This window comes from Odocoileus virginianus, chromosome 17 (assembly GCF_023699985.2).
Source record: "Odocoileus virginianus isolate 20LAN1187 ecotype Illinois chromosome 17, Ovbor_1.2, whole genome shotgun sequence".
Classification (NCBI taxonomy): domain Eukaryota; kingdom Metazoa; phylum Chordata; class Mammalia; order Artiodactyla; family Cervidae; genus Odocoileus; species Odocoileus virginianus.
The window spans coordinates 35,144,065-35,158,896 of record NC_069690.1 but is presented as its reverse complement, the minus strand read 5'-3'; the positions used below and the strand labels follow the sequence as shown (position 1 = coordinate 35,158,896).

Here is a 14,832-nt window from a genome sequence, read left to right as displayed (position 1 = left end):
TAAAGCTTCCAGATAAAATCCCACATTTCCTCCTCTGTACCACTTTGGAATTTTGCTCATTTTTCTGTTTTTCCATTACTGCTCTATTGTGTTTTGGAACAACAAGCTTACTGACCTAGGGAAACATGATGTTTTGTCTATCTTGCTTTGACTCAATACCTAATATATAATGCCTGGGTAATCATTCTGTATCTTTTGAGTTAAGTGAAGCTCAATAGAAAAAAGCAAACAACCCACTGAGACCATATAAAGTTATAGTCACAAACATTAAGATGTTACAGCCATAACTAGGGTGACAGGAATAACAACAGCCATTTATTTAGCACTTACTCTATCAGGAATTGTGCTAAGCTCTTTATAACAATCATTTCCTTTAATCTTTATAACAACTCTTAAAGTGGCTATTCGTATCTCCACTTCACAGATGAGAAAACTGAGACACAGGTAAATTTTATAACATGTCCAAGAGCAATGCAGACAGAAAGTGACAGAACTGAAATTCAAATCTAAATCTGACATCAAAGCCCTGTATTGGACACTAGAAGAGCTGATGAATAAAATAAGTAGGAGTTATGTTCCTATTGCTTGTTAGGCACAGAGTGAGGGAAACAGCACATCTACCAAGTTGTATAAGAAAAAGTACCTATAAAGCAGTAAATGCAAAGTAACATATATCACTATGCCCTAATACCTTAGAAAGAATAAATCAGGAAAGACCTGAAGAAAGTAAATATTAAAGAAGGCTGAGCGATGCATCAAGGCAGGAAGAAAAGCCTGTATGAAAGAGTAAAGACAGGAACAGTGGAGCTACCTATGTGAAGTCTGGCAGATGAGGACAGGCAGGGGGCAACTGGTAAAAGGTAACTGATGAAAGCAACATCAGTTCCTGCTTTGAGTGATAACTGTGTCATGATGAAAATAACAAAGTAAAGATTATGTGTAGTTCAAAAAAAGAAAGGAAGAGAGAAAAAGCTTTCAGGATTTCCCCCTCTCCATTCTAAACATACCTAGGTGTTTGACTTTCATCTTTAGTACTTTTCTTATGGTCACATTTCTATCCCATTGGTGTTAGTTTTTCCATCTTTTTGCTAAAGGGTACACTTTCCAAGGGCAAGAACCATGTCTAAATGAAACCGTAAACTCTTTCAGTGCTGGTTGCAGTGTTTGAAAATTCAGTGTACGTGATTAACATTGAACATCTGTAATGCTGGTGTTTGTATGATGAATAGTTTAGTCGGGATAAGATTTTACTCTTAAAATACTAATTTCCAGGGAGGCATACTTCACCATCTTTGAGTGCTATACATTCAGACTGTGAAACATTACGATTGACGAGCAAGAATTTACTGTAGGCTTCACAGGTGGCGCTAGTGGTAAAGAATCCGTCTGCCGTGCAGGACACGTCTGCCAAGATGTGGATTCCATCCCTGAGTCAGGAATATCCCTAGGAAAAGGAAATGGCAACCCCCTCCAGTATTGCCTGAGAAATGCCATGGACAGAAGAGCCTGGCGGGCTACAGTCCATGCGATCGCAGAGTCACACACGACTGAGTGACTAAGCACAGCATAGAATGGACTGAGTACCTTAAGAATGGTATGAAAGAAGTGACATGCTCTTAACATGAGAGCTCCTTACCAACAGTTGGGGAGCCAGAACACTCAAAAATAACCTTAGGAACATACCAGTAAGTGCAGAATAAAAGTAATAGTGTGAAAGTAAATGCTTAAGTCCTAAGGGGATACAAAAGAAGAATAAACAGGAGCCCTTTCCAAATAAGATCTAATGTACACTTCAAACTAAGTTATTCAAAGATATCTATAGTAAAGACTAAAAGCTAAAATAATAAAAACAAAATACCAAAAGCTGTCTGCCTTAACACTAGCCCAGAATATCTCCTTGGTGGCTCAGATGGTAAAGAATCCGCCTGTAAGGTGGGAGACCTGAGTTCGATCCCTGGGTTGGGAAGATCCCCTGGAGGCGGGCCTGGCAACCCACTCCAGTATTCCTGCCTGGAGAATCCCAAGGACAGAGGAGCCTGGCGGGCTGCAGTGCATGGGGTCGCAAAGAGTCAGACAGGACTGAGGGATTAAGCATACAGAATATCTCCACGGAGAGTGTTTAGCTAAGCGTCTGGAACTTCAATCCTTCGGAGTCCTCTGTTTAGCACATCAATCAAATGTTTGCCTGATGCTGCTTTGTTCTTAATCTCAGCTCCAGGAGAAAAAAAATCTCCATTTTAGCTAGCCTCAGGTGACACTGGGGTCCAGAATCCTAAATTAATGACTGAGCCTGCTTGGCTCCCACCCAGGCGCTCCGGGCAAGGCCTTGGTCCTCTCAAGGCTCTTCAGCAAGGCTAAATCCTCAACGGGCTTCCTTGTGGCTCAGCAGGTAAAGAATCCGCGTGCAATGCGGGAGACCTGGGTTCGATCCCTGAGTTGGAACATCCCCTGGAGAAGGAAAAGGGTACCCATTCAACAGTCCATGGACTCGCAGAGTTGGACACGACTGAGCGACTTACACTCACTCACTCAAATCCTCAACGTCTGCTATCCACTTCCCAGCCTTTAAACTCTTCTAGCCTTACATCGCGGAGAAGGCAATGGCACCCCACTCCAGTACTCTTGCCTGGAAAATCCCAAGGATGGAGGAGCCTGGTAGGCTGCGGTCCATGGGGTCGCTAAGAGTCCGACATGACTGAGCGACTTCACTTTCACTTCTCACTTTCACACATTGGAGAAGGAAATGGCAATCCACTCCAGTGTTCTTGCCTGGAGAATCCCAGGGACGGGGGAGCCTGGTGGACTGCCGTCTATGGGGTCACACAGAGTCGGACACGACTGAAGTGACTTAGCAAAAGCAGCAGCAGCCTTACATCTTCCACAACTTCTCCTTTCGAGGCCCCCCTCATTATTATTTAAAAATCAGTGCCCGAGATCCAGCTTTACTAAAAATATTCCTTCCTGTTCCTCCGTCTCCTAACTCTTGGCTGAAGCAGCTTAATTTCGAGAGGTCACTTGGACTTATGAAGTTCAATGCTTCTGCGGCTCTGGAGCACACAGATGCACACACATTCTCATCCTGAGGGCCACCCAAGGTGCTCACACCCATACAGGATAGGGTAAGGAGACGGGTGCTCACCACAGAGCCAAACTGGCTCTTCTTTGGAGCTACAGCGTCTGGAGAATGTTTCGGTCACCTTTCACGACTGAACGAATTAATGTAATTGATGTTTGCTAAAGGGCAAGGACAATGTCTCCTCTACAAGAAACTTTCCGGTGATGGACGCTCCTTTCGTTCCTTTCCCAAGCTCCCATTCTTCACCATTTGGACACAGGATAGCTGTTAAAATTGTTTCTTCTGCAAAATATCCCTTCCCAACTTTGAGTTTATGCTCATAAACGTAAACGTCCTTTAGCCAATTCGGCGACGAAGGGGTTAAATCTCAGCAACCTGATGGATTCTGGGGCTTTCCTTCCTCGACTTCAGAAATTAAAACGACCAGGAAGGGAAATTTTGCCCAAGGTAAAGATGAGAATCGTTAACTTCAATCGTCAGGCTCCTGCCCCAAACAGGAATGGCTACCCACGCCTACAAAGAGTGCCATTCCCCTAACTAAACATGGGGGCCCCACTTTCCACCACCACGGCCACTTCCTGCCCAAGTCCAAAATGGCGCTCAGTAGCCTCACCAGGGGAACGAACCTCCCAGGATCCTCTCTGACCCGTAACGTCAAGTGACGTAAACCCCAGCCGGAAGTGGAGGAAAAAGCGCCTCAGCCCGCGGCGCCTGCGCAGAAGGCTCTAGACGCTGAGAAGCAGGAGGCACTTGGGATCGTCCGCAGGATTGGGACTGCTACAGAGGCCGCCACGGAGCCCGCCGGAGCCACCGTTCCTGCTGCTGCCGCCGCTGCCCGAATCATAACCGTCGGGCCGCAGCAGCCGGCAATGCCTCGAAGGAAGGTGAGAGGAACAGGACGGGAGGGATGGCGGGTTTCTAAGGACAGTCGTTTGAGAAACATGACGCACTTGGCCACGCCTCACAATGGTTGCGTTCCAACTTCCCGCTCCCCCGAACCTAGCTTAGCAACCCTCTTCTGTCCATACCCAACAGAAAAATGTGGGCCCGACCCTGGCCTCGGCCTATGGTTGCAACTATTCCCGCCCTCTGCTTGCCTGGCTCGGAGGCGTTCTTCTCGTTAATTGGTCGCTGAAACGTCTAGAAGCATATTGATTGGCTGGTGACACCGCCCATTTGGGCTCAACGGTCACCTCCCCGCGTGTGGGGGCGGTGTCTGGGCCCGGCTCTATCGCTGTCCTACAGGCCGTAGAGTACGATCTCTCTTCTCTTGATTGGCTAGGCCTGCCAGTCTGTCCTGTGGGGGCGCGGTTTATCGGGACCGCGATTGGGTGGCTCGAATCCCCTCCCTTCCGTCTGATGATGCTCACAGAGGCGGGGTTTTGGAGCATCCTTCCTTTCCCTGCGGGGGATACAACAAAGCCGAGAACTGGGTGGTAGAGAACCAGCGCCCACTCCCAAGGGAATCTCACTCTGGCCTGTTGCTCCTAAGCTGTAATTTTTCCTTGTCTGCTTAGTTAGCGCCTACAAAATGCAGTTCATTAAATCAGAAACTTCCTAGAATTAGATGGGGTTTATAAGATCACCTAGGGACCCCTTCTTTTCTCAGCTAAACAGACAGGCTTAATGGAGTACCCCAAGCCACTCAGGCAATGCAGAGCCGGGACTCTAGAACAAATCTAATTCAATTCAACAAATGTTTATTGACTGCTTGCTACCTGCTGGCTGCTGGGGATTCAGAAATTAATTAGACATGATCCCTGGCTTACGGAAATCTGAGTCTGATGGGGAAAACAGACTCGTAAGTAACTTGAAAGGATCTAGTAAATTCACTACTTGGCCGCAGTAGACAAAGCTTAATGGCAGGAAAGTGAGAGAGCAGAGCAATTAAGTCTGCTATGGAGTAAGATGGGAAGTAGATTAGTAAAAGCCGGGAGAAAAGAACTCAATTCCATGATCAAACCAGGAAGGTGATGGTCAGAGATAATCAGGGATTCAATATCTGAGTAATTGGACTGGATGACTTTTAAGACTCCCCTTTTATTCTGTCAATTTGCTGTGGCTGTCTCTGGAGCCTCCACTCAGTATCTGGGCAGATTAGCCTTGGAATATTTGGAAAGTTGATTGTATTTTTGTTCATTTCTGCAGAAATATTTCTCTTCCCAGAGGCATTCGGGTACACTTTTTAATGTCTCCTACAGTGATGTACATTGATAGGTGGCATTTATGTTAAGGTTCACCAAATGCAAGAATAGTACTGGTGCCCACAGTTCTCTTTCTGCAGTTCCCAAATACAGAGAACACTTGTGAAAATGTACAATTTTTGTAGCTTATTTGGTGGCAAAACCTGTCCTAAACTGTCCTGAGGCGATTTACAGTTTTTGTGTGTCTAATTTAGTGTGATTGTCTATAAATTTTGCTGCAGAAAGGGTATTATTTGTAGCATGTATGCAAATTTTTCCCTTTCTAAAAATCTAAAAGATTATGAATTCTAAATGCAACTGTTGCTTAGGATTTTGAATAAAGAACTGATATCAATAATTTGAAGCTTTAGTGTTTTTGTTTTGTTTTTTTATTTTTTTAGCAAATATATTTCTCTTTCTGGTTTAGTAAAAGGTACAGTGTTAATAAAAGTTAACACTTTTATTAGCGCAGTTGGTAAAAGTTATCTCTGTGGCTAATCATGCCTTGGAAGGCTAACAATTGGTAAATAATTATTAATCGAAAAGGTGATCTTTAAAAACCTTCTGTTTGCTGCTGCTGTTGCTGCTAAGTCGCTTCAGTCGTGTCCGACTCTGTGCAGATCCCATAGACGGCAGCCCACCAGGTTCCCCGTCCCTGGGATTCTCCAGGCAAGAACACTGGAGTGGGTTGCCATTTCCTTCTCCAATGCATGAAAGTGAAAAGTGAAAGTGAAGTCGCTCAGTCGTGTCCCACTCTTAGTGACCCCATGGACTGCAGCCTGCCAGGCTTCTCCGTCCATGGGATTTTCCGGGCAAGAGTACCGGAGTGGGTTGCCGTTGCCTTCTCCAACCTTCTGTTTATGCTTACCTATAAGTCTTCATGTGCAAGTCACTGCCTTCCCCCCTTTCTTAAAGCACTTTGGCATTCAAGTGGAGAAACTTTAGAAGTAGATAACATAAGAAAGAAGAATGTTATTGTCTTTCTCCCTAAGTTCTGTTAGGACCATGACATTTTGAATTAGTGTGTGGTTTTAAAAAATGTAATAGCTGTTCATGGAGACTTTGAACAAATGCTACTCTAAAGTTCAATGGAGTCTAGTACTAACATATTTCTCATTACCCTTGACTTACTGTAAGTACATGTTTAATGTCAACCAGACTGTTTTGAGTAAAATATTAAAGTTTGTGGTACTGACTTAATGAACTTGTTTTGGAATTATAATAATACAGTAAGAATTCTTCTCCTGTATTTATTTAATAAAGGTGCATTATTTGTCAGTTCCATTTAAATAAATAAAAGGAAGGTTTGAACTTGGTGTTCAAACACCAAGACTGCATCACAGTCTGTTTTATTTCCAGTGTTAATTCAAACCCACAGAGTAAATGTTTCTGTCCTAATGTCTGAATCTATGGTGTTACAGAGGAATGCAGGGAGTAGTTCAGATGGAACCGAAGATTCCGATTTTTCTACAGATCTGGAGCACACAGATAGTTCAGAAAGTGATGGCACATCCCGGCGATCTGCCCGAGTCACCCGCTCTTCAGCCCGGCTAAGCCAGAGTTCCCAAGGTAAAGGCAGCTTCCTTTTTCATGATCACACCTCACAGCTTGTTGCACGTCATATTATTGTGCTGGTTAATGTGGAAACTGGTCCCTTGTCTGAATATTGATGACAGAATCTGGTAAAATGCAGAATAAATGACTGTGAAGTTTCATGTGTTTAAAAATGGTTCCATTTGTGGAACTGTTTAATTTGTAGACCCAAAAGAACTGTGTCTGGTTTAATAGATGTGTGACACATGAATGTCCTGAGTCATTTAATTTTTTATAGATTACAGTTTTCCAGTCAGTAAAATGAGAGTATTATCTTTTCACTTCCTAAAAGCGGTTTAGGCCTAGGGACTTAAAGTGGTCTCTTGAAGAACTTGTTATTGTAGGAGGCCCAGTACTTCTAAGTGAAGTGAGGTGAAAGTTGCTCAGTCGTGTCAGACTCTTTGTGACCCCATGGACTACACAGTCCATGGAATTCTCCAGGCCAGAATAGTGGAGTGGATAGCCTCTCACTTCTCCAGGGGATCTTACAGGTTGATCTTCTTTGATCAACCCAGGGATCAAACCCAGGTCTCCCGCATTGTAGGCAGATTCTTTACCAGATGAGCCACAAAAAAGCCCCAGTACTTCTAAAACCATGTTTAATTATACAATATAGTCAGATACAGTTAATAAATAGAAACAGTTGACCAGCTGTCAATTGTAAATACCCAGAATTTTGCTTTGGTAGTAAAGAATGAGGAATCTTGGTGTTGGAAGGTTCTGTAGTGCAGTTGGCCATCTGGGCTTGGATTTGGAGGGTATCCCTGACCCTCCTGGCTCTGCTCTGGGATTCTATGGGGAAGACAGAAAGTTGTAATTAATACAGAAAGCCAATGATCAATTAAGAGGAATGGTAAGTTAAGGAAAATGTAAAATACTTTGAGCACTTAAATAGTATTTATTTGGTTAATTGTTATATGAACATGTTGCAGAATAAAAGAAAAACATCTATTTTTTCAAGCAAGAAGGTGGGAACATTCTCTTGTAGCAACTGTTCTTTATTTTTGAATCTAATATTTGAGCTGAAGTATAGATGTCTCTTGATTTCTCAACTTTAAGTTTTTATCTTTTGGTACAGTGGGAATATTGATAAATGGCTATTGTAATTGAGGTACTATGCTATCTTCTGGAATACCGTGATAGAAAAATCACACTTCTTACCCTCAAGGAACTTACAGTGTAGTGCAGGATGTAAACTGGTATGATAATGTATTGTGGAGTGGGCTCTGAGAGAGGTTGGCATGGAGTACTGAGGAAGTCCAGAGGTGGAAATCTTAAAGGATCTATTAGGAATTTACAAGTTGAAAATGGAAAAGTGGTATTACAGGCAGAGGGTATGCCTAAGTGATTGTGCATAAGTGATCTTAGAAAGTGTAATTGGCCATGCACTGGATAGCTGACAGATGTAAATATTCAAAATAGCTAGGAATTATTAGGTTGGTGCAAAAGTAATTGCAGTTTTGCATTGTCGAATTTTGCCATTTGATACTTGAATACATTCTTAAATAAAAGTGGTTCTCTTACACATCATTTCAATGTGCAATTCTTGCTTTATTGTTTTTGCTAATGAGTTATTGTTTATTTTTATATGTATTTTAGACTGTGGAAATGATGTTAGACAAAAAGCAGATTTGAGCGATTTTCTTGTTCAAATTCAAAATGGGTCATAAAGCAGCAGAGACAGTTTGCAACATCAGCAACACGTTTGGCCCAGGAACTGCTAATGAACGTTCAGTGCAGTAGTAGTTCAAGAAGTTTTGCAAAGGCCTTCAAGATGAGGAGCGCAGTGGCCAGCCATTAGAAGGTGACAGAGACCAATTGAGAGCAATCATAGAAGCTGATCCTCTTACAACTACACAAGAAGTTAACCAAGAACTCAGTGTGGCTTGTTCTACAATAGTTTGGCATTTGAAGCATATTGGAAAGGTGAAAAAGCTTAATAAGTGAGTGCCTCATGAGCTGACCACAAATGAAAAAAAGGATCGTTTTGAAGTGTGATCTACTACTAGGTTGGTGCAAAAGTAATTGCGGTTTCAGACTGTGAATTTTAAATCTTTATAACTGAGCTCAAACACACCTTTATTCATCAAAATAGGAACCATTACAGTCAACACATTATTGCAAACAAGAAATAAATTTGTTTATATGTGTAGTGTAAAAATCCATGCTTTAGAATTCAGTGAACTCTTGGAAAGCACTTTCTGCCTCCTGCTGATTGTGGAAGCATTTTCCCTGCAGAAAGTTGTCGAAATGCTTGAAGAAGTGGTAGTCGGTTAGTGAGAGGTCAGATGAATGTGGTGGATGAATTAAAACTTTGTAGCCCAGTTTGTTCAACTTTTGAAGCCTTGGTTGTATGACATGTGATCAAGCATTGTAATAGAGAAGAAGTCTGTTGACCAATATTGGTTGCAGGTGTTGCATTTTTCAGTGCATCTCATCGATTTGCTGAGCATACTTCTCAGATGTAATGGTTTCACCAAGACTCAGAAAGCTGTAGTGGATCAGACATCTGCAACAGGCCACCAAACAGTGACCATGACCTTTTTTTTGATGCAAGTTTGGCTTTGGAAAGTGCTTTGGAGCTTCTTCTCGGTCCAACCACTAACCTGGTTGGTCGCTGGTTGTCGTATAAAATCCACTTTTTGTCGACAAGTCGAAGGTCATAATCCAATCAAGAAATGGTTCCTTGTTGCATAGAGAAGACAACACTTCAAAATGACAGTTTTTAAAATTTTTGGTCAGCTCATAAGGCACCTACTTACCAAACTTTTTCACGTTTCCAATTTGCTTCAAATGCCAAATGACCATAGAATAGTCAGTGTTGAGTTCTTGAGCAATTTCTCATGTATTCGTAAGAGGATCAGCTTTGAAGATTGCTCTCTGTTGGTTGCTGTCACCTTCTGATGGCCAACCATTGCATTCCTCATCTTGAAGGCTCTTGTCTTCCTTTGCAAAATTGTGTGAACCACCACTGCACTGTATGTTCATTAGCAGTTCCTGGGCCAAGTGCATTATTGATGTGCAAATTGTCTCTGCTGCTTTATAACCGATTTTGAGCTTAGGTAAAAAAATTGCTTGAATTTGCTTTTTGTCTAACATAATTTCTATAGTCTAAAAATAAACAGCAAGTAATAAGTCATTAGCAAAAAAAATAAAGCAAGAAATGCACATTAAAATGGTGTATAACATAACCACATTTATTTAAGAATGTATTCCAATATCAAACAGCAAAGTTCAGCAATGCAAAACGACAATTACTTTTGCACCAACCTAATACCTGAGCCCTTGGTCTCTTTCTAGTTACACTTTATCACCAGTAAGTTACACAACTCCTGGGGACACCATTCACAGTATGATTCGTGTTAGATGGCCCTTTCTAAAACGAAATGTTGACTACATTGTAAATGGAGCCCCTTGGAGATAATGCAAGCTGAAAACCGAGCTGTGTGCCAACTTCTACACAAGAGTTTGAGAATTTCAGTTTTCTTTGAAGAATCCATAAGGTTTACATATTAGGATCTTTTGTTGTTTAAAATACTTTAATTTTAGCTCTGAATTGCTTTTATTCCTGTAAGTGTCTTGAGATTGGAGATGTAAAAGAACTATTGGCTGCTTTGGAATAGATTTCTGCATCCAAAAAGTTTTAAGGTTGTATCCCTGCCTTACCCTTTATGAATCTAGTATTATTTTGCTTTAGAGTGTCAGGGTAATCAAGAAGAAAAAAAGGTCCTTAATGAAAGGAAATATTTGCATATTGTTATATCTTTAGCAGTAGAGTGTCTCTTTTCTGGTGGGTTAGAGTAAAGGAAGAAAGAGCATGTAGCTAATATTTATAAAGCACTACATTTGGATATCTAAGAATCCTAAGTCCCTTATATGAGTTATTTCACTTATTTCTCACAGCAAATGTGTGAAGAATGTGGTACTAGTATTTTCCCCCTTTTTTTATAGATCAGGAAATAGGCTTGGAGAGATTAACTTGCCCAGTATGCCCAGCTAGTTAGTGTGATGAAGTGGAATTGAATTACATTCAGTCTTTATTCCAGTGCCTAAGCCATTAATTCTGTGCTGTACTGCACCTGTCTACTGTCTCTATGTTGGTTATATTTAGGAGAACCTACATGCTAATAAGTCACACTAATGGAATATAAAACAGATTTCTTTCTTTTTTCTTTAATTGTTTTATTATTTTTAAAATCTGGATCAGATTCCAGTCCTGTTCGAAATTTGCAGTCTTTTGGCACTGAGGAGCCTGCATATTCTACCAGGAGAGTGACCCGTAGTCAGCAGCAGCCTACTCCAGTGACTCCGAAAAAATACCCACTTCGGCAGACTCGTTCATCTGGCTCAGAAACTGAACAAGTGGTTGACTTCTCAGATAGAGGTGAGTGGGTATGGGTGGTTTGGACTCATTACAGAGAGGATCTAATCAGTTTCCTCCTACAAGAGGCTTGGAGCCACTGCAGATAGATGCCCAGTACAAAATTCAGCTAGGTGATTGGTGTTTGTCTGATTCCTTTCTTACCTCTTTCCGAGGACAGTTTGATACTCTGCTACTCTTGAGGTCCAGAGTAGCTGGAGTATATTTGATCTGGCTTACATTAGGCAAAAGAAATTGATGACCTCTTACCCACAGATGAGGAAGGCTTAAAGCAGTTTTTCTTGTAGTCGTGCTTATGGGTCCATTTATCTCTGAAGTTCTGAGGAGGAATGACTGTCAGTAATGCGGAATGAATGGTAAGCTATTGAGGCTGTGATTCACCAGGCCAAATCAGAGGCCTTAGAGCAAAGACTATGGACTGCTGAATTTCTAGCCTGCCAATGTGGTCTGTTGGTTTGATGGCATCATATTTACTTTCTTTAAAAAAAGTGACCAGTATTTGAAAAAACAAAGATTCTATGTAGAAACATGAGTTACTAGTTTCTTTTAAAAAATGGAAAGCTCTGGGAACATTAGGTGGCCATTCACCACATAATTGACTGGAACTGAATGGTAGTTATCCTTTTGAGAGAGACAATCGGCTCTTGATTTGGCCTTGCTCAGCACTAATAGGCATTTGATTTGCAACACCTGATTCAGAGTTAGTCAAGTCCTTTCACACTCACACCAGGTATGTTCAGTGTCATCCAGAAAGAATCATTTTCATTTATGTTCTATCCTATGTATCTCCCATCAGAAGAGTAGGATGATAATGTTTTTTAAAAATTATTTCCATCCAGGTTTGATTATTCATGATTTGGGGCTTGGGAGAAGCACAAATAAGTGAAATGTATCATGTAAACCTCAAATGGAATTTTAGTCAGAATTTAAAGTTGCACAAGGGAAGTGCTGTTATTAGTTCTTCATTTTCCATTTAGTTTTATGGCAGATAAATGACAAAAGTTACTGGTTAAATCACAGGAAGAGGATCTTGGGAAGCCTATAAACTCTTCTGAATATTACAATCCTCTAAGTAAAATAAACTTCATTCATGAGTTCTACCAATTGTTTTACTTTAGAAACTAAAAATACAGCTGATCATGATGAGTCCCCACCTCGAACGCCAACTGGAAATGCCCCTTCCTCTGAATCCGACATAGACATCTCCAGCCCCAACGTGTCTCACGATGAGAGCGTTGCCAAGGACATGTCCCTGAAGGACTCCGGCAGTGATCTCTCCCACCGCCCCAAGCGCCGCCGCTTCCACGAAAGCTACAATTTCAACATGAAGTGCCCTACACCAGGCTGTAACTCCCTAGGTGAGTGTGCCCCCACCTCATGGCGCCATGGCTTGTGTGGTTCTGTCTCTCTCTGCAATTAGGGTCACCCAGAAATGTTTAGTGTTCCATTGCGACTTAGCTTCTTAGGGTCTTCAGTGACCACTGCTTAGAATAACCCTGAATTGTTCACTTGGATAAAAGCATTCCTGCTTCTTGGCTTATTGTCCATAGTAACAGATTTGGTTACAAGGAAATTAACTATGATGCACCGTTCAGTTTATTGAGAACTTTTCCCAGTGAAAAATTCTTTCATTTTTCCAACAAAAACAAAACAGAATGTCAGTTATCTCCAAATACTTGATTGTATGGTGCATAGTTCAAGCATACTGAGGACTAATAATAGAGTGTAAGGTGAATAAATAACGGTTATATGGCCATAGCTATTAAGGAAATGAGAAAAACAGTTTTTTTGGTCAAGAGGCACTGAAGGTGAGGAGTATAGATGAGACCCTGACCTTTTGTGACTTTAGTAGCTTTAGGTTTTTTGGCTTTGTATGCTTAGGAAGTATAAACTAGATAAATATTTCTTCTCAGATAGATGTTTCCTTAAGAGTTATTTTTTCTCCTTACTGAGGGATTCTAGTAATGTTTTACAAATTTTAGGTGTGTTCTGTGCTTGCTTCGGCAGCACATATACTAAAAATTTTAGCTGTGTTCTTTAAGTGAGCTTCGGTGCAGATGTTGGTCTTAACTTTTGTCTAGAGTTGGAAGGTGCTGATTGAGAGACAGTGGACCTCTTTCTCTACCTATTTAACCTTTGAATGTGGCCTCCAGGTTCAGAAAAATGGCAGAACAGAGAAAGTTGCTGCTTTGCAGACTATTAGTATGTTTTCCCTAGTATTTGGATCCTTTCTTGGTCTTAGCAGCAGTTTCTTAGGTAATTTCAACCCATCAAATGCATAACTAGAACAGAGTTCCCCTGAATGCTGTACCAGTTGTTACTTGGGGTAGCTGTTTTAGGCCTAAGTCAATTTCCTTGAAATAAATAATGAAAAACTAAGAATAGTATTGTACAAATACTAATGCAAGAGATAGCTAATATACTTTAAGAGGATCTCCTTGCCACACAGCAAGATGAGGAATTTTCAACTCTGCTTGTTGCTGTCCATGCATCCTTAAATTGTTCCATTTGTTTTATGTACAATGTTTAATCAGTCATTCAGTGCTTACTGAATGTTTTCCTGTGCCAGGCACTGTTTTAAATTCTGGGGGTGGAGTTGTGAACATGTCAAATTCCCTGCATCTTGTAGCTTATGATCTAACTGGGGGAGACAAACAGATGTATAATACATAATCCGCTAGAGATGTGTACTGTGAGGGGTAGGGTACTGCACCTACACACAAGCGTGCCTGTGTAGGGAAAGCCACTCTGATATGCTGATATTTGAGCAGAAACATGAAATAAGTGAGAGTGAACTATTTGAATCTATGGGAGATAAACATTATGGGCAGAGGGAGCAGCTAGTGGACAGGGTCTGGGGCAGGAGAGTGCTTAGCCACTTTAAGGAATGCTTTAGGGGCCAGTATGCCTGGGCAGATAGACCAGAGTGGGGAGGAGGAGATGAGGTTAGAGTAGGGGTCTGATTTATGTGTTATTTATGCCCTGAACTCAGTACTCTTAATGTGGTAGACCAGAGGGTAAATATAAATCTTTTGTATCATAGGAAAGTTTACTTTGACTTTGGGTTTTAATGTCTGGCGAAGCTTGAAAAGTATGAACTTGAGCTTCTGCAGTGATTCTTGATCCTGTTCCACTCCTCGTCTTAGCCAAAACAATGTCATTAGGCTTGGGAGTGGGGTTTTTTTTTTTTTTTTTTGTGGCAATTTTGGTATGAAAGTATGATGTGCTTTTGAAAAATTAAAACCCTATAGGAGGGCTTGAGTGCTAAGTAAAAGTTCTCCTTTACTCATATCCCCAGAATATATCCTAGATATAAAAACTACTGTTGGTAGTTGTGTATGAATACTTCTAGTAAGTTTTTATACATACATAACACATGTATATGTGTACATATATTTCTTTCTATGTTATTATTTATAAAAAATATAAACAATGGTTGGTTTGACATCTTAGATATTTTACATTGTTGGCACTCAGAGGTCCCTCTTGTTTAAAGGATATAGAGAATTCCATTGTATTTGAAAGTTTAGAAATTACTTGAATTGTCCTGTATTGATAGATATTTATGTTGTTTCTCACTTTTTAGCTTCTTTTTAAAG

The 14,832-nt window shown here is 41.1% G+C and overlaps 1 protein-coding gene across 4 annotated transcripts in view; it reads left to right on the top strand.

Annotated features, from left to right (window-relative positions):
• The first annotated feature begins 3,782 nt into the window (after positions 1-3,782).
• The window catches only part of KAT7 (lysine acetyltransferase 7), a 33,193-nt gene continuing 22,143 nt past the window's right edge, over positions 3,783-14,832 (top strand). For 2 of the 4 annotated variants that reach the window (XM_020871262.2, XM_020871260.2), the window contains exons 1-4: positions 3,783-3,960; positions 6,681-6,828; positions 11,060-11,236; positions 12,352-12,591. In XM_020871262.2, coding sequence (XP_020726921.1) covers positions 3,946-3,960; positions 6,681-6,828; positions 11,060-11,236; positions 12,352-12,591 — 580 coding nt within the window. In that variant the 5' untranslated portion in view covers positions 3,783-3,945. Of the gene's footprint in view, positions 3,961-4,784; positions 4,878-6,680; positions 6,829-11,059; positions 11,237-12,351; positions 12,592-14,832 lie in introns of those variants that run through there. The other 2 variants (XM_020871261.2, XM_020871258.2) reach the window with 2 other exon arrangements.